The sequence below is a fragment of the Crotalus tigris genome, unplaced genomic scaffold (genome assembly GCF_016545835.1).
Source record: "Crotalus tigris isolate CLP2741 ecotype Arizona unplaced genomic scaffold, ASM1654583v1 scf7180000018468.2839379, whole genome shotgun sequence".
Taxonomy (NCBI): Eukaryota; Metazoa; Chordata; class Lepidosauria; order Squamata; family Viperidae; genus Crotalus; species Crotalus tigris.
The window spans coordinates 1,894,687-1,917,684 of record NW_024097024.1 but is presented as its reverse complement, the minus strand read 5'-3'; the positions used below and the strand labels follow the sequence as shown (position 1 = coordinate 1,917,684).

Here is a 22,998-nt window from a genome sequence, read left to right as displayed (position 1 = left end):
ATTCATCTTTCAAATTCATCATTTAGCACATCATGTCTGCAAAGAAATGGAAGTAGAAGTCTTGATGTCCCAGAAATCAAAATTTCAGAACAATCAGGAATCATGAATTTTGTTTCTCTTGCAATACCTCTTTTTTCTTTGTAGCCATTTCAATGAATATGCAAATAGTCAGCAACATGCACAATTGAAGCATAGTGGGGCTTTGAAGAGAAAATTCAGTGGAAAAAAAACTATTCACTAATGATACAACAACACTCCCACAATCTGTACAATAATGCTCAACTTAATTCATTTTTTGAATAACTCTTTTCACAGAAGGTGAAAAAAAAAGTCATAGAAGTCCAGCAGAGTTGCAGACACCATATTTTGAATTGATTGCTATGATTTTGCATGTTTTTAAAAGTCCATTTATTTAATTGTATCATTGAGTAAATCTGGCTTTTCCCATTGACTTTGCTTGTTGGAAGCCCCTCTGGGAAGATCACAAATGGTAATTGAAATGTGTGTGATTCTTGTGGACTAGATGACCTCCAACTTTTATTATTATTATTATTATTATTATTATTATTATTATTATTATTATTATTATTATTATTATTATTATTATTATTATTATTTCCTGGGATACTGCAAATATTTTTAAATACATGCAGTTGCTAAGTTCCCAAATTCTGATTATATTACTCTGGGGACACTGCAGTGGTTGTTAGTATAATGACCAGTTGTAAGTCACTTTTTCCAGTACTGTCATAACTTAACGGCCATTAAACAAGTTGAGCACTACCTGTATAGCAATAAGCTGACCTTACCACAATTGAGGTTATAGTGATAGTCACAGCCTAGCTTCATCTTTAGTGCATTGCTTCTAAATATTCCAACAGATTTTTAATAATGTATGTGTTGTTTGGATGAATCCTGATATGAAAGAAATTAAAATGAAAATACAGTAGGCAAATGCTAATATAAATTCTAAAAGTTCTCACTGAATGTTTACAGCAAAATAAATCATATTCGCTATCATTCAGTTATATATCTATAGTTCTGAACCTATCAGCAAATATTTATTAATTAGTCGATCAGAAAATGACCTAGAAAGGTTGAATGTACTGTATTTTCCCTACACACAGGAAAAATACTGTCATTGTCATTATTATGATTATAATACTAAAAAGTTGCTATGTAGAGCTTCCATTATTCCAGTAAACTTACATATTTCCAGCCATTAAAAAATTGCATACAGATCTAGCATTATATACATAATTGGACTGAAAATAGCCAATTTTCTCTACTGGACTCAGCTTAGGGATATCTACTTTTATGAATTTGTTGGAGATGCCAGCTCTACACACTGTAGATTTCCACTATTTTAAATGTGTCTTTACAGGTACTCCTCGACTTACAACCACAGCTGGAACTTCAATTGCTAAATGATGTGATCATTAAGTGAATCATCATGTGACCGAACCCAATTTTATGACCATTTGTACCCTGGTTGTTAAGTGAACCACTGTGGTCGTTATACAAATCACATGGTCATTACATGAATCACATCGTCGTTAAGTGAATCCAGTTTCTTCTATTGACTTTATTTCTTGGAAGCCAACTGGTCACAAATAGCAACCATTACAACTGTTGTATGTGCGAATTAGTTGTCAAGCGCCCATATCATGATCATGTGACCATGGAGATAATGCAGTGGTTGAAATTTCAAGAAGGGATGATCAATCACTTTCAGTGTCATCATAACATCAAACTTCTCTTACTTGAATAGTCAAAAGTTAAGGCCCACCTGTATTATTATACAGTAATGTGGTGGAAACTTCAGCTGAAGTATGGAGGGGAGGAAGGAGTTAAGACACTAGCTAGCCTGGAATTCCTGAAGCGGAGGAAGTGATGGAGAATTTATCTAGTTTTATAGTGAGTGCAGATAATCTGGCAAGATTCTTGTAAATAGGTGAGTGGTAATAAACATACTGCTCTGATCAGTGTCCCTATCAGTGCCTGACAAATAACTTTATTTTTAAAAGGGCAAATAGAGATGATTGAAATCACAACTGGGGAGACTTCCTCTATTTGATTAAGAGCTACATTCCCACATGGGTAATTTGTCAGGAACCTAATTCTGCCAGGGACTCCACTTTTTCCCTGTACTTATATGTTCCCTTATATGCCACCCTGCATGGCATTTTGAATGAGTAGTTTGTTTCTTCCAAAGAATATTTGATGTAAATGAATAAATATGGTCATGAATGAATGAGTGAATGAAACAAAACATGAGGGACAGGCTAGATGTATGGCTGAATTAGCTTTTGAATTACTGTTATGTACCTCATTTACATTGTGTAGGAGGGAATGAGGCTCAGTCCAGAAAAGAAATGCTCCCTTGGTTCTTGTGTTAATGCTTTATTTGTATGCACCATACAATTGAAATTCTCAGGAATGTCAAGATTTTACATATTACAGAAATTGGGACTTTATCTGTTACTAAAAGAGAATGTGAAAAATGTGATTGTAAGAGAATTTGGAATACAATAGTTCCATAGCATTAGTCTAGGCCATAACAAAGCAATTTAATTGGCTAGTTTTAAGTTCCCCTAATTACCATTTAGATGCAGCTGCTCTGGCAGCCCAGCACAAGCCTTTCGATGATATCATCAAGTCCTCCAAGTTCCCAGCAGCCCATGCTCCAGCACCCAACGAGATTCCAAAGATTGAGACAGAATACTGGCCAGGTCCTCCCTCTCTTGCGGCTGTAGGTATGAAACAAGTGATGTGGGTGAAAACCCATCACAGCTTCCTGCTATCAATAAGTACATTTAGGCTGCTATGAATGCTGCAAAGCTTCTCACGAGGGCATTGAACTTTTTTTTGCACTGAGTGCTTGACCTCTTAGCACAGTTATGCTAAGTATCTAATTAATATTGGGGTTGTGGGGGGAAGTGTCACAAACTTTATAGGATTTGATAGCATCAGAATTACCTGTGGGGATTTCAGTCCCTAAAGTCTACATCACAGAGGAGATGCTTCAAGAATCTTCTCACTATAAGTCCCTTTCTCTGGATGGCTTCCCCAGAATCTTTAAGGTTTTTTTTTTTTAAAAGATACTACCAAAGTGTGTGTAGTGTCCACTGGTTGCATCTGTTCATCAGAGTGAAGCAGCTAGGCCAGCTTACAAATGCATTATACCTTCTCATGCATTGTTCTGTTCATCTTCTGCTTTATTCATTCAAGCAAGCAATGATCAGCCGTGAGCTATGAATGCTGACATTGGACGACAGAGTTAAATGAATTCCTTAATCCACTTCATTGCCTTTAGAAAAGCAGCAGATATGCCAGTATTGAAGTATAAGCCCATGGCTAGTCCATCCCTCTTCTATTCTTTGAATGGGTGTATGGTGTCGACATTGCCACATGTTGAAACCAGACTCTTTTGGCTTGTTGTTGGATAGTAATAGCCTGTATAATATTTAAAGTAGCAAAGCTTATATGTCCCCACTGCATCATTTTTGTGCCTTAAAGTTCTTAACTTTATTTTCCAATCTGTGTTTCATTTCTCTATGTATTATTTTTAGACCCCATGTGTTCCATGACTCATTGTTTAAGTTTGTTCACTCAGAGTTGGGTCCTACCTGTACAGACTTAAAATGATACATGTTGAGATTGAGGAATTTGATATGAGGTTATTTTGATGGAGCAAATTCATTCTTTCTTCTGCTAGAATTAAATATCAACTTCATGGAAGAAAAAAATAACATTTAGTGATATTTTACTTTCATAGTATTTATTATAAATCTGAATATTTAAATATGGGTTAAGGCATATATGTTATTCCACAGCTGAGGACAAAATTATTAGATAGGGCTGATTTTTTTTTTCTTCTATTCAATTTTGTCCAATTCTTGGAGACTGCTTGGACTTGCAGTTTTCTTGGCAAGATTTTTGAGAAGTGGTTTGCCATTGCTTCCTTCCTAGGGCTGAGAGAAAATGACCGGCTCAAGGTCACCCATCGGCTTTATGCCTAAGGCAGAACTTGCAGTGTCCCAGTTTCTAGCCTGATGTCTTAATCACTACACCACACTGAATTTCATTACCATTTATTTACCTTAGTTAAAATGATAAAGGAACAAGACAGAGAGTAATATCAAGATAATAAAGGGTGATTAAAAATATCTGCAATGTGTAGCTTGCCATTATGTTTGTCTCAGGAATCAGATTTGGGATGTCATAAAAGCAAAGTATGTGCATAATTATTTAAATTACTATTTAAAAAAAAAAAAACCCAAAGATGATAAAAAGCCAATTGTGGAATCTTCTGCCTTTTATGTCACAATAATTTGATTGAGTTTGGAATTAGGTAGAATAACTTGAGAAGAGATCAATTGCTGCTCCTTGTCATATAGCAAATTATTTTGTATTGACCAACTTTGACCACAGTTCGGTATGTGAAGTCAGTACAGTTATTATAAAAGACTGAGATGGTCAAAATCATATATTGATTTTACTGTAACTAAAAGTAAGAGGAATTATATCAGCAATTAAGGATGTATAGTTCTCAAAAAGAAAAGGAATAGGTTACCCTATAACCTCTCAGAATAATTTAGCATTTGAAACCAAAGATATTTTAATTCCTAAAATATTTTTAACAAACTGTTAAAAATAAGGTTTTTAATAAACAAAGAAATAAAATATTGTGGGCCAAATTATGATTCTAATATTGGAAATACAGTATTTTCACCAGAGTAATAGCTGTGACAAAAATCTTTCTACAAGCCTGGCCTCCAAGATAAGACATTTTTCCTCAACACATTCCCCTTACTCAAAAAAATTGTCTATATTAATCAAAATGTTACTAATTATGTTGTATACTTTGTAAAATTCTTCATTACATAACATTATGCACTTAATCATCAAAATAGTTTTACGTACAAAAATCTATTATTTAATTCAGAGCCAGATTATCTTATTAAGACTGTTTTGAGATTGAATTGGTAGATTATTTAGGTATTTACTTAAGTATTTAGTTAATTTCTTCTACAATCAACTCAGAAAAATGTACTGGTTATTACCTAGACTGAAATAAGAGGTTCTTTTTACTGTGGCTTATGGAAGTAGGTTCTGATATGCGACGCCGGTCCACTGGCAGGGACGAAGACCTTGAAGAACTTCAGAGGCGCCGGCAGCTGCAGGAGGAACAGTTAATGAAGGTGGCTGTCATCTTAATGTATATTCTCCCTCTGTGCCAAAATCTGCATGATGGAATCTTTTTTACTAGCTTACTTTTTCCTCAAAATTCTCATTTGCAGCTAAACTCAGGCCTGGGGCAATTGATTCTAAAAGAAGAAATGGAAAAGGAAAAGTCGTTGCTTGCCAGCAGATGTTATGACTCTCCAGTTAATTCATGTAAGCAGCAAAATTAGAAAACCATAAAGGATTATGGGCCATGATGAACTAGGACTACAGTTCTCTACTGTATTCACATAGCTGACAGTTGAGCCAATTGACTTCAATGTAATTTAGTTTTTAATAGATCTGTATAGAGTTGTACTATAAAAAGTTGATATTATGGCTGGTTCTCATCTAATTATTGCAGTTCTGTTTCTGATAATGCAAAACATGACCTCTAAATAATAACAAGGAAGTAGCTTTTTCTCTGATGTGTTTACTGTCTACATTATAACTCTAGTTATTTCTCACAAAGTATGTTTTTAAATGAAGAAAGATTCCAAATGGATATTTCTCAGCATCTACTGAACAAATCCAGAAAAAGAAATGCCTATAAAAGAACTGTGTTCCTTTTAAGTTACAATTACATGAAAACTTCTTGCTTTGATAATCTCTGATGAAAAGCTTTTATTGATTCAAATTATAAGATAAAATCCTTCCAGTATTAACTATATATTTGCCACCAATCAGAAGCTATTTTTTCCTGCATCTCATATGGATGTTTTGAAGAACATGCACCAAAGTTTCTCCATGTTTGTGAGATGGCTATAGTTAGGGAATTGTTACAGGGAATTGCATAGCTAATCATTGCAGACATTGCGTATGGTAACATATGTACTCCACAACAGCTTTAGGAAGACTGATTTTGTATTTATATGATATATAGAAGAAGTTTACTACCTCTTTATATAAAATAAATATTAGACAGTCCAAGCATCTCATTTTAAAATGAGCATCTAGTTTAGAGAAAAAAGACTATGCCACACTCTTATAATGTGGCCATCTTTATGAGAGGATTGCTTTCATGCAACTTATATGGGTATCTATAAAAAGCCAGTAAGTAATTCATAAAGAATGATTAAGAAAGCAACATTTGACTTGTTGATTCTCATAGTCTTTTAGATTAAGAAAGGAAATCAGACTCAATGAGTAAGGCAATGCATTCAAAATACATTGATGATAGCAATATCATCAAACAGGTCTTTGGGGTAAATTGAGATTTCCAAGGAGAAAGCAAAGATACAATTACTGTTTGCTTATAGGAATTTTGTATATGAGATGCATGCTTACATGCATATATTTTCCTTATACTTTTTGAGCTTTTCATTTGCTTTCCAGAACTCTAAAATATATTTTAAATATATAAACTTGTACTAGGAGACCTAGGGCCACGATAGTAACAGAACTAAAGGAGGACAAGGATGATTATAGCTTTCATTCTATCTGTCTGCATCAAATCACTTACTTCCAGGCAACAGTCATAAAAATGATTCACTTCTGGGTACACAAAGACAAATGTGTCTTTGTGTATGATTACAGAGAGCAGCCTATTCAGCCTAATCTGAGACATAAATTTAGTAGATTGCTTTAAACAAGTTATTTTTTTTAACCTCAGACTCTGCCTCCGATTTTCCTCATATGGAAACAATAGTAAACCCGACTTGTAAATAACTACTGACAGAAAACAGCATTTTGCTTATTTAGTGTGTGCAAGAAAATAAATTAGTGGAAGAAAGTATGTTTTAAGCAATCTGAATCAAAGACTCAGAATTGTGTTAAACCATGACCATAAAACATGACTAGCAAGAAATTGTTGCTAGGTAATATGTAGAGTGACTTGTAGTCAGTTAAAATCCATCTTAGTCTGTAAAATTAGACAGGAATTGAAAATTTCATATCTAAATTTCACTTACTGGACAAAATCAAGATAAAATGATTGCCTAAAAACTTCATATAGGCACAAATTTATACTTTCAAAAATTTTAATTCTAAGAGGCTGTGTATTTTTATTTCCTAATAATTATTGTTTCCTTCTTCTCACTTAGCTTTACACGCGGCTGCTTCTAAAACTTCTTCACTGCCTGGGTATGGACGAAATGGACTTCACAGGGTGAGCAGACAATTCTTTCAGTATGAGAAAGTACACTTTAAATTTCAATTTCTGTTGAGCTTCTAATGACCAAATAACTGAAACCATTTTATGTTGAATAACACTAAAACTATAGTTGAATGAAGTTCTTTAGGATACATATGTTAAAAATACAATTTAAAACAAAAATGGTGAAAATAATATAATTCAGAAATGTTAAAAATAGAATAAAAAATAAAATTAGAAGAACAAAATAGAAACATTATATCAACAGTGCAAAATTCTTACTTAGCCTTCACGATAGTTCTACCTGTATTTCTTCCAGTCTGCCATATTTCCGCTTCAGACTGTACTTTTAGGCTTCTTAAGTGTGTTGGGAAGGAAAGGGCAGTTACTAAGGCCACTTCACCTGGGAGGGGGCTTAATCAAATGGATCTATGTAAGTCCAGAATGTTCAGATAATAGAAGTCAGATAGGAAACCCAAGAATGATAATTAAATGTTAAATAACTTTTTTTAAACTGTTAGTGGATTTTATCATAAATATTATTTATCTATGGAAACTATGTGATAATTAATTTCTGCATATCTGTCACTAGTGTCTATATTAAGCTGGTACAAGATATTCTGGCGCCATAGGCAGAAATACAACAAATTTAAAAATGTTCCTCTCAACGAAAGGTGTGGTGATAAATTATTGATAAAAATCAACATTTTAAAGGTCATAATCTATTGTTTTAGACTAAAGATTTCTGTTCTTTCTCACCCTTAGTATATATATTTCATATAGCTTTATAGGCATAGAGTACAACAACATTCCTCCTGTACCACTGTCAGTTTTATATGCACTTTTTATGAATGTCATGGATATTCCCAGATAAAAGGCAGTTTGGTCTAATGCAGTGGTGGCAAACCTATGGCACGCGTGCCAGAGATGGCACTCAGAGCCCTCTTTGTGGGCATGCACGCCATGCCCCAGAGATGGCAACCATCCCTCTTCAACCAGCAACCTGCTAACTCACCGAGGTCCTACAAGGCCAGATGTATCCCAACACCCATGCGCTCGCTGGTCTCTGTGTGCAGGGGCCGATGGTGTCAGGCAGCAACCACCCTGGCCCTGCCTCACCTTGCCCTGTGACAATGGCACTCCTGCCTTGTCTTGCCTCGCCTCACCTCCCAGGATAAGCCTCCTGCCCACCACCCCACCCTGGATCTCCCTCCACAGGCATCCGTCCCCACAAGCAACATCGAGGTGATCATGCCCACCTTGGTCACACCCATCCAATCTGCCATGACCACGACAGCCATGCCCACCCAGCGGATCACGCCCACCTGGCACCCGGCAATAAATAAGTGGGTTTTGGGTTGCAGTTTGGGCACTTGGTCTCTAAAAGGTTCGCCATCACTGGTCTAGTGATTAAGGCATTAAGCTAGAAATCAGGAGACTGAGTTCTAGTTCTGCCTTAGCAATGAAAACTATCTGGGTGACTTTGGATTAATCAACTCTGTCAGCCCAACCCATCTCACAGGATTGTTGTGGGAAAAACAGGAGAAGGAAGGAGTATTGGTTGTTTGCGACCTTGAGTTATTTATAAAAATAATAAAGAGGGGAGGAAAAAAATAAATAAATATAAATGAGTGTATTATTGATATGTTTGTTGTGCTTATCTTTTTATTGTTATTCAATGTACAGATAATGTGAGTTACCTGTTCATTTTTTATATATATATATAAACAGCCGATGTCGACAGACTTTGGTCAGTACAACAGTTATGGGGATGTGAGCAGTACAATTCGAGGTAAGTTTGTAAAGGAAATAGAGTGTGAGGTTTGGGCTCTAGGTGGTTTTTTTAGTTATTTTCAGCACTTATGCTTTCTGTTGTGTTTTTATAGTAATTCATAAGGTCATCTCTCACATAAAGCTTTTAGATACCATACTTAATCTTGAAATATAGGTACACTTGCCATTTGTTGAAAAAAAGGGTGGAAGAGATGGTTCAACACTATATTGAAGAGGATGTTGTAAAAATGAAATTAAAATTTAATGAAGGCAGAAAATATATGTATTTTGGGTTGATAATTTTTAGGAAAGACTCTGAGCTTAAAACTTTTGTTCAGAATGTATCTTATCCTAATTATGTGTCTTCTCTCCATATATCCCTTTTCAGATTACCAGGTTGGTAACGATTTTCATCCATCAAGTAACAGAAACCAATTCATCAACCGTGCACCAACTATGTTATTCATATCTTAGAGAAATTTCTTGAAACTTGTTAATTTGCTTGTTTTATTATTAATAATATAAACATGACACTATGGGAAAAAGTGTTTTACTGTCAGTTTTGTGATTTTTTTATAGCAAACATTTCTAAGATTGTCAAAGAAGCAATCAGTGACAGTTCTCTCATTGATTGATTTCTCCTGACCACTTTGGTACTATCCAAAGAAAGTGCAAATATAATTCTGCTTATTCCATAGTTATACCTTTGCTCTTCTTCTCCCGATAATTTCCTGTCTTGTTTATATTTTATTGTGATCATGGAATAAAAAACTGATAATGTATTTTATACAAAACAGGCACATGGGCTGTATAAAATGGCCAATTAAAAATGTAGTGTTATTTCTTAAACACAACCCTTCTCTTTATATGTTTGAATATTACTGTTATGGAAATGTCTATACATTAGTTACAGAAAATACTTTATTGATGTAGAAAGAATTAAAAAAATTATTTGTTAAAAAGGATTAAATGCTTTAGTACAACTGAAAAGCAACCAAATATTGTAAAGATAATAGCTAGAACTAAAACAACGAATCATTCTGTGGGACATTCCTGATTCCCTGAATAATGATGTATGAATACTCTAGATAAGCAGAAGCTACTAAATTTTTAAAGAAGTTAGGCCCTAAATATAGAATGTTTAATATTTTTAAAACTGATCCAGTAGTTTGTGTTTCTTATGACCCAAAAGTTTTCTCATTTTGTCAATCGGTCTTTGGGAAGAGTCCCTCGGAAGCTTCATAACTGAAAGAGAGGAGCATGAACAAAGGCTATTTAAATTAGGAGCCACATCTATAAGTATAGTATATATTGGGCATAATTATATTTATTATACATATTTCTTTGGAACCTTAGCATAAATTAAGGTGCATACTTAGCATGAATACCTTTACTTTATTTGTGTGGGTTTGTAAATAAGGATGTAATCTATGTGTTTGATACCCACCTGCTTCTGATACAGTTTCACCCAGATGGTCATGTCCCTGCAATGCGAATGGACCGAGGAGTTTCTATGCCTAACATGTTGGAACGAAAGGCAAGTGCTAATTTTATTCATTGTGCTTCTCAACAATGAAGGGTAATTTTTTTTTTTTGAATGATAGATGCAATTTAAAATGTTGTGTATCCACTTTTTAATTTGTTTATTTATATACCAGTGCTCTCTTTTCCGGGACAGTAGGACATCCCCTTTATTTGAAGTGAGAACATAGGATAAGAGATTTAATATATAGGAAACTAGATGGCAGTATTCTAGGTAGACTTAAAACAAATAGACCTTAACAATCATGGGAAATCAGCTAGCCACACTAGTAACCTAACAGCATTAATTGCAATAAATCAGCAGAGTGCAGCAGGGATGAATTCATTCATTTGTGTGCACAAAATAAAATGGAAATCAAAGCAGATGTTCTGATTGCGATCCCATTGTATACATTTTTATTCAGAAGTAAATTCTAGTAATTCAATGAGACTTATTCCCAGAATCGCATGATTCAAAATAGGATATCCAAAGCAATCCAAAGTGTATGTGCAGGAAAGGGTTTTACGTGAAAGGCCGTTTTCAAAACTAGACTAATTAAGATTGTACATTTTCTTTTCCTTATAACTCTGAAAGAAGAATAATTTCTTCTATACAGCTCATTATTTTTGATGTAGTATAGAAAAGAGGAAGGAGGCTGTTTGAGGATGCGAAGAGGAACAGGTTTGAACTGAGATATATACCGTGAGAAAGAACCACTTCCCTTACTCTCTCTCCCCCTCACCACACAAAACCAGAGTGACATAAATAAAAAAGCAGATACAGATATATAGAGAGATAAATAGATATTCATGGCCATAAACCAACGTTCTTTAGCCACAGTGTTTTTCAGACAGTCTTTCTGGAAACTTTTTTTTGTTATTCATTGGTTAAGAGTCACTCATACAGATGTCAGGTTAGTTCTTAAGAAATATGCTCAGGATGTACAGTGTCCTGGTCATTATAGTTTTAACACACGCAGCCCTAACTTGGGATTGTAGAGACATAGTCATGGGAAAATTAAGGCAATATGAGGCTGCAATGTATATATGCTTATCTCTGAGTATATTTAGTTGAAATCTTCAGAGACTACATATACAAGTTTTCCATTGTCACAATGAGTTCACCCATCATCTGACTTCAAACAAATAAGCCAAATCCAATCGCATTCTGGTTTGGCACAATATGTGAATGCAGCCTTATAGAGGCTTGTTTATATATTCCTGATTTTTAGTCTCTAGTATTTATTTTATTAAAACTCAAGGTTCCTGCACAAGATGCTTGCACTATCACATATAACTAGCTTAATAGGGTGGTGGTGTGGTGACTAAATGGGTATGTAGGAAAGTAACTTTTAGCTTAACTTAAAAAGAGAACTGAACAGGACAAATATAAGCAAAGGAATGGCCACTGAATTAACTTTTTAACAGTTTGCTTGTGAGTCCATACGCTAAGAAGACAAAGGCAAATCAGTAGTGATCTGTAAAAGAAAGAAGATAGTAAGCACTATCTATGAGCTCATCAAGGAGAGAGAGGGAGAGAGAGAGAGAGAGAGAGAGAGAGAGAGAGAGAGCGCATGGGGACATCTTTATAATTATGAGACTTCATTTTTCAGTAATAAATATTCCAAGGAAGCATACAAAAGACTGCATTTTGTGTACTCATACTTAAAACAGCCATGTAATGAACTTGCAGCTGTCTTTTGACAATGACCACATTATGCTTGCGAATTTAATGTCTATTTGTGTCATTTAATAAATTCTACATAAAGGCCTCTTCTATACTGTTAACAGATATTTCCTTATGAAGTACTCATGGTGACCAACAGAGGGCGAAATAAAATCCTAAGAGAAGTGGATAGAACCAGGTTGGAGGTAAGAACTAAGTGTCTAGTTTGGCATTAAAAGAAAGTTTTGTAAGGATATGGATTGCTCATTATTCATAACCTTACAAGATACTGCATTAATCCGAACTAACTGCTTCATCCATACAAAACTAATTAATACATCAATCCATGCATGCCTGCTCAGAAATAAGCTTTACTGAGTTGAGTGATCCTTTCTAAAGTAAATGTGTATAGAATCGGAACTGAAATAAGCTTCATTATTTATACACAAGTGACATTCCATGAATAAGCAGCATGTCTTTAATATCAGGACCTTGAAACCTGAACTTAGATTCATTGACTGCATTAAGCAACCATGGCATAAAAATCAATTCAGCAAGCTAGATTGTGTTAAAGCATAAAACCACAGCTTACAGTGCAAGTCAGCTTCTTTATAAAAGCATGCAGTTATTGAATCAGAAACTAGGTATGAATCTATGATTTATGATATAATTCTGACTGATTCAATAATTCTTGTCCCAGCTAAAATTTTCAAAACTAATAGAGCATGACCAAATTGTAAGAGTAACCATACGTATTATAGTGTACAGCCACATTTTTCCTCAAGGTTATACTCTAGTTGTAAAACTGTTTTCAATCATATGATATAATGATGTTACCAGAGTATGTAAGGGTCCAATTTTTTAGTCCCCTCCACCATCAGTCTATTGCAGACATGTCAAACTGCTGGCTCATGGGCCGGATGCATCACGCCAAAACCACGCCCATCCCATTTCTGGCAATGGGGAAAAAGTCGCGATACATCGTGCAGCGTCATGTGACGTTGCAAGTTTGACGTGCCTGATTTCATGTATCAGATTTAAGCCAGCTGATTTTGGTATCTGTTCTGGGAGAAATATTAATGGGATTGCAAGCTGCATACCTCCTGGCCTATAGAAATACTTCACCTTTCATGTCCATAATAGGGATCAGCTGAAGATGTATGACTATAAGATATGTATCTTTTTTAAGACAAATATGCAAACATATCCCTAGAAATAAAAACTGATCAATTGATACATTTAATCAAACTCCATCTATACTTGAAATGTTTCAGTTTAAGTTTCACTCTTTGCCATTGATGGAGGAAAATACAAGGTCTTGATACATGTGAAAGCCCTTGCGTGTACAGCTCCATATGCTAGATTTTCTTTATGCCAGCTGTCACTACAGCAACATTGGCAGGCTGCTCATATATTGAGTTTTCAGACACTGAACATCTCAACAGGATTGTAGTCTCAACACCTCTGGAGGGCACTTGGTAGAGAAAGGCAACTTGAACTAGAGATTTGCTCAGTCTCTAAATTATTTGCTGACTTATCTACTGCAATATTTGACTATCGTTCCTATTGGCTAGAGGTTATGGGTTGCATCTTATTACTTAAAATTCCTGAAGAGTTAAAAAAAGGGGGGGGGTTATTCTACTCTTGGATGCTTTGGCATTCAAAAAAAAAAAAAATCCAAAAAGGCCACCTGGTGCTATAGGACATTGGCCTTTATCCACTGCTCAGGACTTTATATTAGACGTGGTACATTAGATCTAATACATTGAGGGTAATACTGTGATATCTAGATTGCCTGTTTCTACTACTTGAATGATGATGTACTTCTGCCTTGTCTTTCTTTAGCGTCATTTAGCACCTGAGGTTTTTCAAGAAATATTTGGCATGACGATACAGGAATTTGATAAGTTACCTCTCTGGAGACGCAACGATATGAAGAAGAAAGCTAAACTCTTCTGAATTCTTCTTTCTCGGGAGAGGGAAGATATCATGTAATAGGATAATGTATTATAATCGAGTCCAAACCCTTTTTGGAGAGCAAATGCTGAAGAAGGTGGGAAGGAGAGAAGGGACAATCTGAGAAAGGCATATACTAATGCCTTGAGATTGTGCAGTAGCCTGTCAAGCTTGCCATTGGCAGAGACATGAAAGGTTCTTTGTTCAAATCTCAGTCATGGTTTTCACTCATGAAGTTTTTATATGGCATATATATTCAGTCTTATGCCTTCCTCATTTTCCCTTGACTTTTATTCAAAGGTCGAGGATGCTAATTGAGAAGACCCAGGAAGTGCCCGTAGGATGCACAGCTCACAATTTTGTGGCATGGACTTTCCAAGCAATGAATGAATATATTCTATAGTTAAGGAAGGAGTCTTGTGTAATATATTTATCCTCTGGGCACAGCTATTACAGTTAATTGGCCTTATTGTCAAACAGCTTATTCTTTCCGCAGTACTCATCAATAAAATAGGCTGCTGAACAGAGGTATTCTACTGTGCTGCATACTGGCCATTTTTTTTTGAGAACAAGCTCCCAGCTTGCACATGCACATATCTAGTAGTAAATTGCCATGTTTTGTTGTCTTTTCCTGCATTAACTGAATATAGTTTTTTTGCTTTAAACCACTTGGTTGAAAATTAACAAGAAGAGCAAGCACGTAAACCAAATATCAGTTTCTTGGTTTAATTATGAAGGAGTTATTTCAACTGTCATGTTAAATGTAAGCCATAGTGTCATGCAATCTTAGATTTAATTTAGATGTGACTTTTGCTGTGTGAAAATCACTGTGACATAGTGTGGTCATGCATTGCTTGATTGTGCTTGAAAAGAAGCACTGTGTGGGCCAATATATTGATGTTGTTCCTTTTCATGTTAAAGTAAACAATATTAATCATGTTGGTCCAGGAAAAAAAAAAGGACTGTACTAGGGCAATATCTTATTGTGATCAACCAAAAGGCACACAGTCATGTTTAAACTCTGAGGCTCTCCAGTTTTCCTTTCATAAAGTTGTAGGATCTGATATAGGATCATCTTTCATAGGATTTAGTATAGATGTCCTAGAAAGCCTTATTGTGGAACTGAAGATTGAAAAGTGTTTTGTGAGAACAACTAATGCCAAGCAAGTCAAAAGATTGGACACTTTCAAAGTTCTCTACATAGCCTGTACCAGGATTGGAACAGCATTTTTCATACACTAATACCATCCCGCTGCAAAGGTTACATTTGAATTTTTAAACATGTCTACTGGAATTGTGAATTCTGAAATTTTATTATTATATTTTAACTATTATACAGAGTGATTTTGCTGCTACAAGTGACCGTTCAAGCTATTTTCTTGTATGCACTGATAATATTGCACAATATGTCATGTTAAACAATGTTTAATTTGATTTTCTTCATGTAATCACTCATTATTCATATAAGAAGACTTGAATTTTGTGTTATTTTACTATACACAGTTGCAAATAGGTTTTTTTTCTTTTTATTTACTATCAGTGCCTGGAAAAAATACTTTTATCTTGGGCAATTTCTCAATCAAATGAACTGCTCAACTACATGTAGCCCTTTTTTTTAGAGGATATTCTGTGACCTGGCTTCTTGTCTACCTAAGTTGCTTGGTAGATTGTGTATTTTCCATAAAGGACACATAAAATTTACTTTGATAGAATCAGAAGCCATTTTTGGCTGACAATAGGGTGCAGTGATACATTAATTTTTTACCTGAGTGATGACTGCCACTATATAAATTTTTACTTTTTCTCTTTTAATGTGCATTTCTGCTTACAGTGTAATCCTGTATGTGTACATAACAATAGTTTATACTAATCTAGAAGTAAAAATTCACTAAATTAAATGAAGCTTGCCATCTAGTAAGTCTGTGTAGTGTAGATGAGGAACCTGTTGGCCTCCAGATGTTGCAAGACCCCAACTCCTGCTTTCCATACCATTACTAATTGGGGGGGGCAACACTTGGTAATGTTATTCAGCAACATCTGCAAGGCTACAGATCCCTTGTCTCTTCCCCTGTTTAGATAGCAATTCTTATTGTAAGGTTTATGTAGGGAGGACTTGTAATATGTTTTGCTCTTACATTTAAGAGCTAAGCATAAGTGGATTCCAGTGACATATCTGAATTCACAACAGACCTGGTTTGCGAAAATCCAGAGGATCAGTATGTGGGAGCAAAGAGAGATGAGTTTTATTTGTGGCCATTTAGTGATTTTTGCAGCCTGATATAAAATGATAAAAGAGGATTTTCAGCATATCAGTACAGATGGTTTAGAATATTGTGTGGCAGAATTCATGTAAAATGTTAACTCCATCAAATGCTGAATATCCTGTCATTATAATTAGGTGTGATGGGATGTTCAATGGCAACTCAGAGCTTTCCCAGGAGACACCCAAATCAAGAGAGTGTGCAATCCCGAGCTGGGTGGAGAAGAGGGGGAAGAGATTCAGGGTAGCCACACCCCAAAATCTCTCAGGATGTATCTGGTACCTTAGAAAGTTACCAGTTTGGCAAGATTCTGTCGATTAGATGTAAGCAAATAAAGGATTGGATATGATTGGATGTCACTGTCCCATCACTGGGCTTGGGCCTGACAATAGGAGAAGGAGTGGCACGACCATACTAATATCATTGTTTGTGGGAATTTATCACCTGGCCAAGAATAATTTTTCTTTAGCCTGCTTCATAGGTTCCTGCAACTGATGTCCTCCAATATCCTACCCTGGGATTAGGGGTTCCTGGCTTAATATTCAAGAAATTAAAATCCAAAATAGTTGAAGGGCACTGTTGGGGAATAGTGAGAGAAGGATACCTGATAATTACAAGATTAAATATACTACGACAGGAGGGAAGGGGCAGTCACGCCACATGACAGTGTTCATCTTTCTAATTCTATTATCTCAGGCAATATTATTAATTAAAACAAATTGTAGCAGGAGTCAGAAGGCTCAAGGAAACCTTAAAAGTGACAATGTGTAGTTGTGTTTGATTTCTGTAATTTTCTGTAATTATGTATTCGCTGGCCTATTAAACTAGCTATAATTTAGCCAACAGGACAATTTGATGAGTGATTTACAAAGGAATGTGCTATTTATCAGAGAAATGGACCCTTTGCCCCCAAAGCAAATTCTGGACGGGTAGCCAATCAGTTGAAGAGGGCCATCTGAGCTGCCTCTTTCCTGGACATACTATTATAGCTTCAATGGCACATCAATGGCTTCTCTGATTAGGCATCCTTTTTTCTTTTTTGTCCTTGGTTCAGTGCTTTTATACAATGAGCTCTGGACAGACATTTGTATCTGGAGCACAAAAAGGATTAAAGCAGCGTCTCCTGATTGCAGTTCATTAAATTAGCCAACATCCATCCATAACTGTGCTTCCTCTTTTTTTTTTTTTTTATTCAGGATGTTTATATCTTGAAAATTAGAATAGTTGCTTCCCATCCCCTCACGAAATGAAATGTTCACTGCCTTTTATTCTTCAATTGAATTTCCTAAGCTGAGAAGTAAAAAGTGTAACCTACAACACGGCTGCTATTTGAAATCATTCCCTGTATGCTTCAAATTGACTGGGAAGCCAATCATTTATTGGTTCCAACTGCAAAGCCCAGTGTTCCCTCCCCATTCTTGATTAGCCAATCAATTTTGACTCAACAAAACCTGAATTCTATATTCCACACATATTATTCCAAGAGCAATGATAGTTTTACTTTTTAGAAAGTAAAATATTCCTTGTAAATAGACATTCTCCTTTAAGATAAATGGCTAGTTAAGACATCATTCCAATGTTTTGCAAACTCTCTTATATCCTGAAACAAAAATTGGGGGGGGGGTTACTATAAAAATGCAGATGAATTCATAATTGGACAATTAGTTTATCTCTGACCAGAAAAATGTATGATCACAAATGAAGACTTACAGTTCCTAGCATTATTCATCAGTAGGTTGGCTCTTCTGATGCAAAACGACATTGTAATTGGGTTTCTACAATTTCAGGATGAAAATGAATGTTACGCATGTTCCACTATTATTTGCTGAGATGTAAGCATGACATACTTTTGTAATAAAGCTTTGAAATTATGGACAGATCAATTTTTTGAAAATGTGTTAATGGTAATCCTCGACTCACAACATAATTGAGCCCAAAATTTCTGTTATTAAGCAAGACATTTGTTAAATGAGTTTTGCCGGGACACTGCAACCATCATAAATATGAACTAGTTTTGATCACATGGGGATGCTGCAATGGTCATAAGTGTGAAAAACAATCATAAGTCACTTTTTTTCAGTGCCATTGTAACTTTGAACAGTCACTAAATCAACTGCTGTAAGTCGAGGATCACCTATATTTATTTTGTGAGGAAGTACAATTTATTTTAGAGACTACTTCCCAATTATACTAATTTTATAAAAGAAGAGTTAAAAGGGTCTTACTAAAAATATAAAGGGCCAGAAAACCAGCAAACATATTTAATGTGGTGCTAAAATGGAACTGATTAGAAAGATTGAGTTTTTTCCCCTCTATTGTTTTAAAATGACTTGAAGTGCTATTGTACAAATAATTCAATTACCTAACTACCTACTTACCACTATCACCATCCCCAACCCTATATGTAACGAAAAAGACATTTAAGCCCAAATTTTAAGATTTTTTTAAAAACACTGATTCAATTGTATTCTAATGGGAAGAGTAATACCAAAGCTGTGGTGAAGTAGATGGACTTCATTGTAGTGATGTACAAATTCACCACCACTATTTGATAAGTTATTGCACACAGCAAAAGTACATCTCTTGACAATGCAAGTTAATGTCAAACAAAAGATGAATAAGCAACACATGGCTATTGCAGAATGCAGATTGTCATCCCGGAAGACTTGTGATGTGTATTGTTCAATTACATTGGTAGAGCTGGGTGGGAAAATTCAAAAACTATGTGAGAAGAAAATTATCTCCAGAAGGATATTTTATTGGTGCTTATCTACATTGTATGATGCACATTCTTTTATTGTACATTTCTTCTGCATTTTTAATGCAATCTACTAAAAAGGGTTATTTTGGTTTCATCCTTTTTCATGTTACAATTCAATCTTCCCACTTTGAATCAAAAATATAGTATGAAGAAATTGTCACGCGCTAAATTGCTTCCCAAAACAGAGCTGTTAAAAGAATGTCTTTCTTGGTTTGGATAAACAGTGATAGCTCTCCATGATAGTCAAAGCAAGCTTAATTCCAAATATAAAGTCATGAAACATAAAAAAAGGATCTTTAAGATATTTTCTTCAGCGTGCAGAATGATTTCTACAAGGAAGAAAGAGATATTCTTGAGATATTCATCCATATGTAAAAATACTGCAATGATCCAACATGATCTTTGTTTCCCAAAGGGTTCTATCTAAAACCATTAAACAAGTTTTGCTGTAAGCCTTAGATTTGGATGTAAAAGCTATACATCCAAATCTAAGGCTATCAGATTTGGGATTCAAGGATCTGGTAAACCACGAGTTGAATAAAGTATTGAAAAATATTTTTATTGTTATCAACAATTATTAGCCCTATGAACTCTGTTTTTTCAAGAATTAAGTGCTAGTTTGCACACTAAATTTGCATACCAACTTCTGACCCCAAATCAAGGCCAGTTGAATCAGTTACTAAGGTTGAATATTAGGCTATTTCTCAGCCACCTAGAGAAGAACCTGCTTATTCGACTATACTGTGTATTGTTAATAGTGTTTGCTATAAAGTAGTTTAAATTACTGACAATGGTTATAGTGATGAAGCCATATTTCTGATTTTTAGGAACATGACTCTAATTATATTTTGCTTAAAATCTCAAGGTTTAAATTTATCCATTCTTCCCATAATCAGCCAATTTTCAGAACTGAGAAAAAGCCTTTTTCAGAATTTCCCTTTTTCCCAGTCTCTCCCCCTTTTTATTGTTGTTATAGAATAGCTCTGATTAAGAGCCTTTGTTGAAAGAGAAAGCCAACAATGCCTGTCCATAGAATTAAATCTGCTTGTTTGCAAAATGGCCACTGTTGCTATTCATGCTGTTTGCAAATGTCACCCTAATGCCACTATAATCTACATCGCTGTTGTACTCATACCAAGTAGATGAATAAAGTTTTAAACTTTATTCTTACCCTATTGTTTGGAGATTTGTTTTTCTTTATTCACTAGTGTTAATACAGTGAAAATGGGTTTGGTTATGCCTGATAACAAAACTTGTCATAAACACACTGTTTGCAAAACAGAGGATATGTTGGGAACAATTATTGACAAAATTTTACACAATTTGAAGATCTTGTGGTATTTTCTAAAATGATCCTTGGGGAAACGCTCAAAATAAGGTTAGCATTTCTTTGGCCACAATCTTTTTAAATTATTGAATAATTAGTACTGTGACTAATAAATAACAGACACATGGTTTTGAGATCTCAACCTTAATTTCAGGGTAGCATTATTGCATAGGCCAACAGTTCTCTTATGTCCTAGAATTAACATAGCATGATTTGTAAGAGTTGTGCACAATTATAAAGTTTTTGCAAAGTTTATGGATTGAGAATGTAAAATTCATTAGTTGTGTACAGCCTCTCATTCAACGCAGAGGAGTGCAAATTTGTAGGTACTGTATTAATCGAAAGCTAAAATTAGAGCAGGATGTGGTTAGTAGAGTAAGTAGTAGACAACTGATAAGAGCTGCATCACAGCAAGTTACAACATATTATAGAGCTGTGGGAGAAGATAACACAAAATGGAAGAGATCAGGTTCAACAACAGAAAAGATTGAAATAAAACAATGTTAGAATAATTATTAAGTCAGCTGTATGATTATAAAAAAGACAAAAGAGACTGCATCAACAGCAGTTTGTCAAATCATTGAAAAATTCTATTCTGCACTGGATAGATCCTATGTCAATTATTATGTCCATTCTGGGTAGACTGGTTTAATTAACTCAGAAAAGACAACGAGGACAACAAGGAAAGTAAAAGGTTCTTGAAAACAATTGATGGTATTGGGAATATTTTGGATAGAGACCAGCACTCTTCAAGTATCTGGTAGTCACATGACAGAGGCATAATCTGTTCTATCCAAAGCTCAGAAAAATGAATGTATGTGATAGAAGACACATTTTTATTATGTAATAGAATTCTTAAAAAAGTGTGTTGAAATTTTTTAAGACCCACCCCTTTAAACACATTCAACAATCCTATTTATTTTAGTGTTACTTTGATCTGCATTTTAAAGTTTCTATTTTCTGTTTTTGTCCTTTAAACACATTTAGCTGCCTTACTTATTCCCCAGAATTGAAAGATGTGATGTAAATCAAATAAAAATGAATAAGCCAACCACTGCACCAGCTGAAGGGAATCACAATCATCATAGGCAGATATCCAGCTGAGAATTTTACAATCTTTATCCTGGTCAACAGACCTTTTTTGGGTTGTTTAATGAACAGATATTTGAATGTATCAGTCGATATATATATGAAAGTGTCAGGCCAAAAGCCAAATTTATTTCATATTTGAGAAGCCAAGATGTGACATTGGTCATTTAGCCAGCCATCTTGATGTTTGCTATGCACGTTGACCCTAGCAAATGATTCATCATCATTATTCTTCATACTTAAAGCCTTTTCTTCTCAGATAATGAAAAAAATAAGTTCCAAATTTTAGAAGTCTGGCTTTCCTGCTTCCTGATACAGAAATAATGTGAGTTTCTGACCTCTGAGTAATGATTGAGGAATGTATTACATCTCCCAACACAGCAGGGCAGCTGGTAAAGTGAATCTTCACAGCATGTTAAAAATACAGATAATGATGCCAAAATCCAGATCTGATTGAAACATAGTCAAATGTCAACACTAATTTACTGCTAAATACATATGGTTCCCTGGGATTACTTTAAGTACAGAGTTATGCACTATGTTTTTTTTTTTTTACCAACACAGCAAACTTCCTCCCCTCATTTTTCCCCTCCCTCTCCATTTCATGTTTAGTTTCCTTTGCTTGAGCTTCTATAAGGCTGGGGGGGGAATCTAGTTCAAAGTTTTCTGTGGTGGAAGGGCCTCAGGAACATGTACAGACTCTGTTCCGAGGCTTGAATGAAGAAGAAAAGGTCATTGTTCCAGGTCACGCCCCTTCCATAGCTGTCCTTTTATGGATTGTGCCTTTTATACTTACAGCCCCAGAGAGTCTAGAACAATCCATAGTTTTGATGAAGCTCTGAGCTGCTGTTTCTTTTAACAGATTAGTGAGATCAGGACTCTAGGAATCTCTAAAAAATGCATCATTGTGAGATATCCAACTATGAATGTAAGAAAAATAACAACAGCTATGGAATGAATATGAAAATAAGTAAATTGTACAGTATCTTTCTTTTGCAACTGAAAACCCCTGAGAAAAGTAGCATTTTGTTTAAGGGATTGTGGACTGATGCTACCAAAGTGATGCTCTTGTGCTCAGAAACTTTTTTTTTCCTTTAAAGCTGAAGTGCTGCACAGCCTTACTGCTTGCTGAAGATGTTATGCAAATAATTAGGAAATGAATATTTCAAATGCATGCAGTGAACATTACAAAAACTATGCATTTCTTTAAAACAACCATGTTTCTCTTCGTAGAGGTTCTTTAGCAATTTTGTAATGAGGCCACAAGCCACATCCAGTGTTAGGCTCACACATTAGCATATTTATTCTGAAAGAATGACAATATTA

At 35.0% G+C, this 22,998-nt stretch overlaps 1 protein-coding gene across 30 annotated transcripts in view; it reads left to right on the top strand.

The window, feature by feature from the left end:
• ABLIM1 (actin binding LIM protein 1) overlaps nucleotides 1-20,426 on the top strand; it is a 209,196-nt gene extending 188,770 nt beyond the window's left edge. For 12 of the 30 annotated variants that reach the window (XM_039352749.1, XM_039352752.1, XM_039352744.1 and 9 more), the window contains 9 exons: nucleotides 2,610-2,756; nucleotides 5,110-5,204; nucleotides 5,304-5,400; nucleotides 7,269-7,333; nucleotides 9,050-9,110; nucleotides 9,480-9,487; nucleotides 10,554-10,628; nucleotides 12,404-12,484; nucleotides 14,124-20,426. In XM_039352749.1, coding sequence (XP_039208683.1) covers nucleotides 2,610-2,756; nucleotides 5,110-5,204; nucleotides 5,304-5,400; nucleotides 7,269-7,333; nucleotides 9,050-9,110; nucleotides 9,480-9,487; nucleotides 10,554-10,628; nucleotides 12,404-12,484; nucleotides 14,124-14,237 — 743 coding nt within the window. In that variant the 3' untranslated portion in view covers nucleotides 14,238-20,426. The remainder of the gene's footprint in view (nucleotides 1-2,609; nucleotides 2,757-5,109; nucleotides 5,205-5,303; nucleotides 5,401-7,268; nucleotides 7,334-9,049; nucleotides 9,111-9,479; nucleotides 9,488-10,553; nucleotides 10,629-12,403; nucleotides 12,485-14,123) is intronic. The other 18 variants (XM_039352734.1, XM_039352755.1, XM_039352741.1 and 15 more) reach the window with 5 other exon arrangements.
• Nucleotides 20,427-22,998: the final 2,572 nt, after the last annotated feature.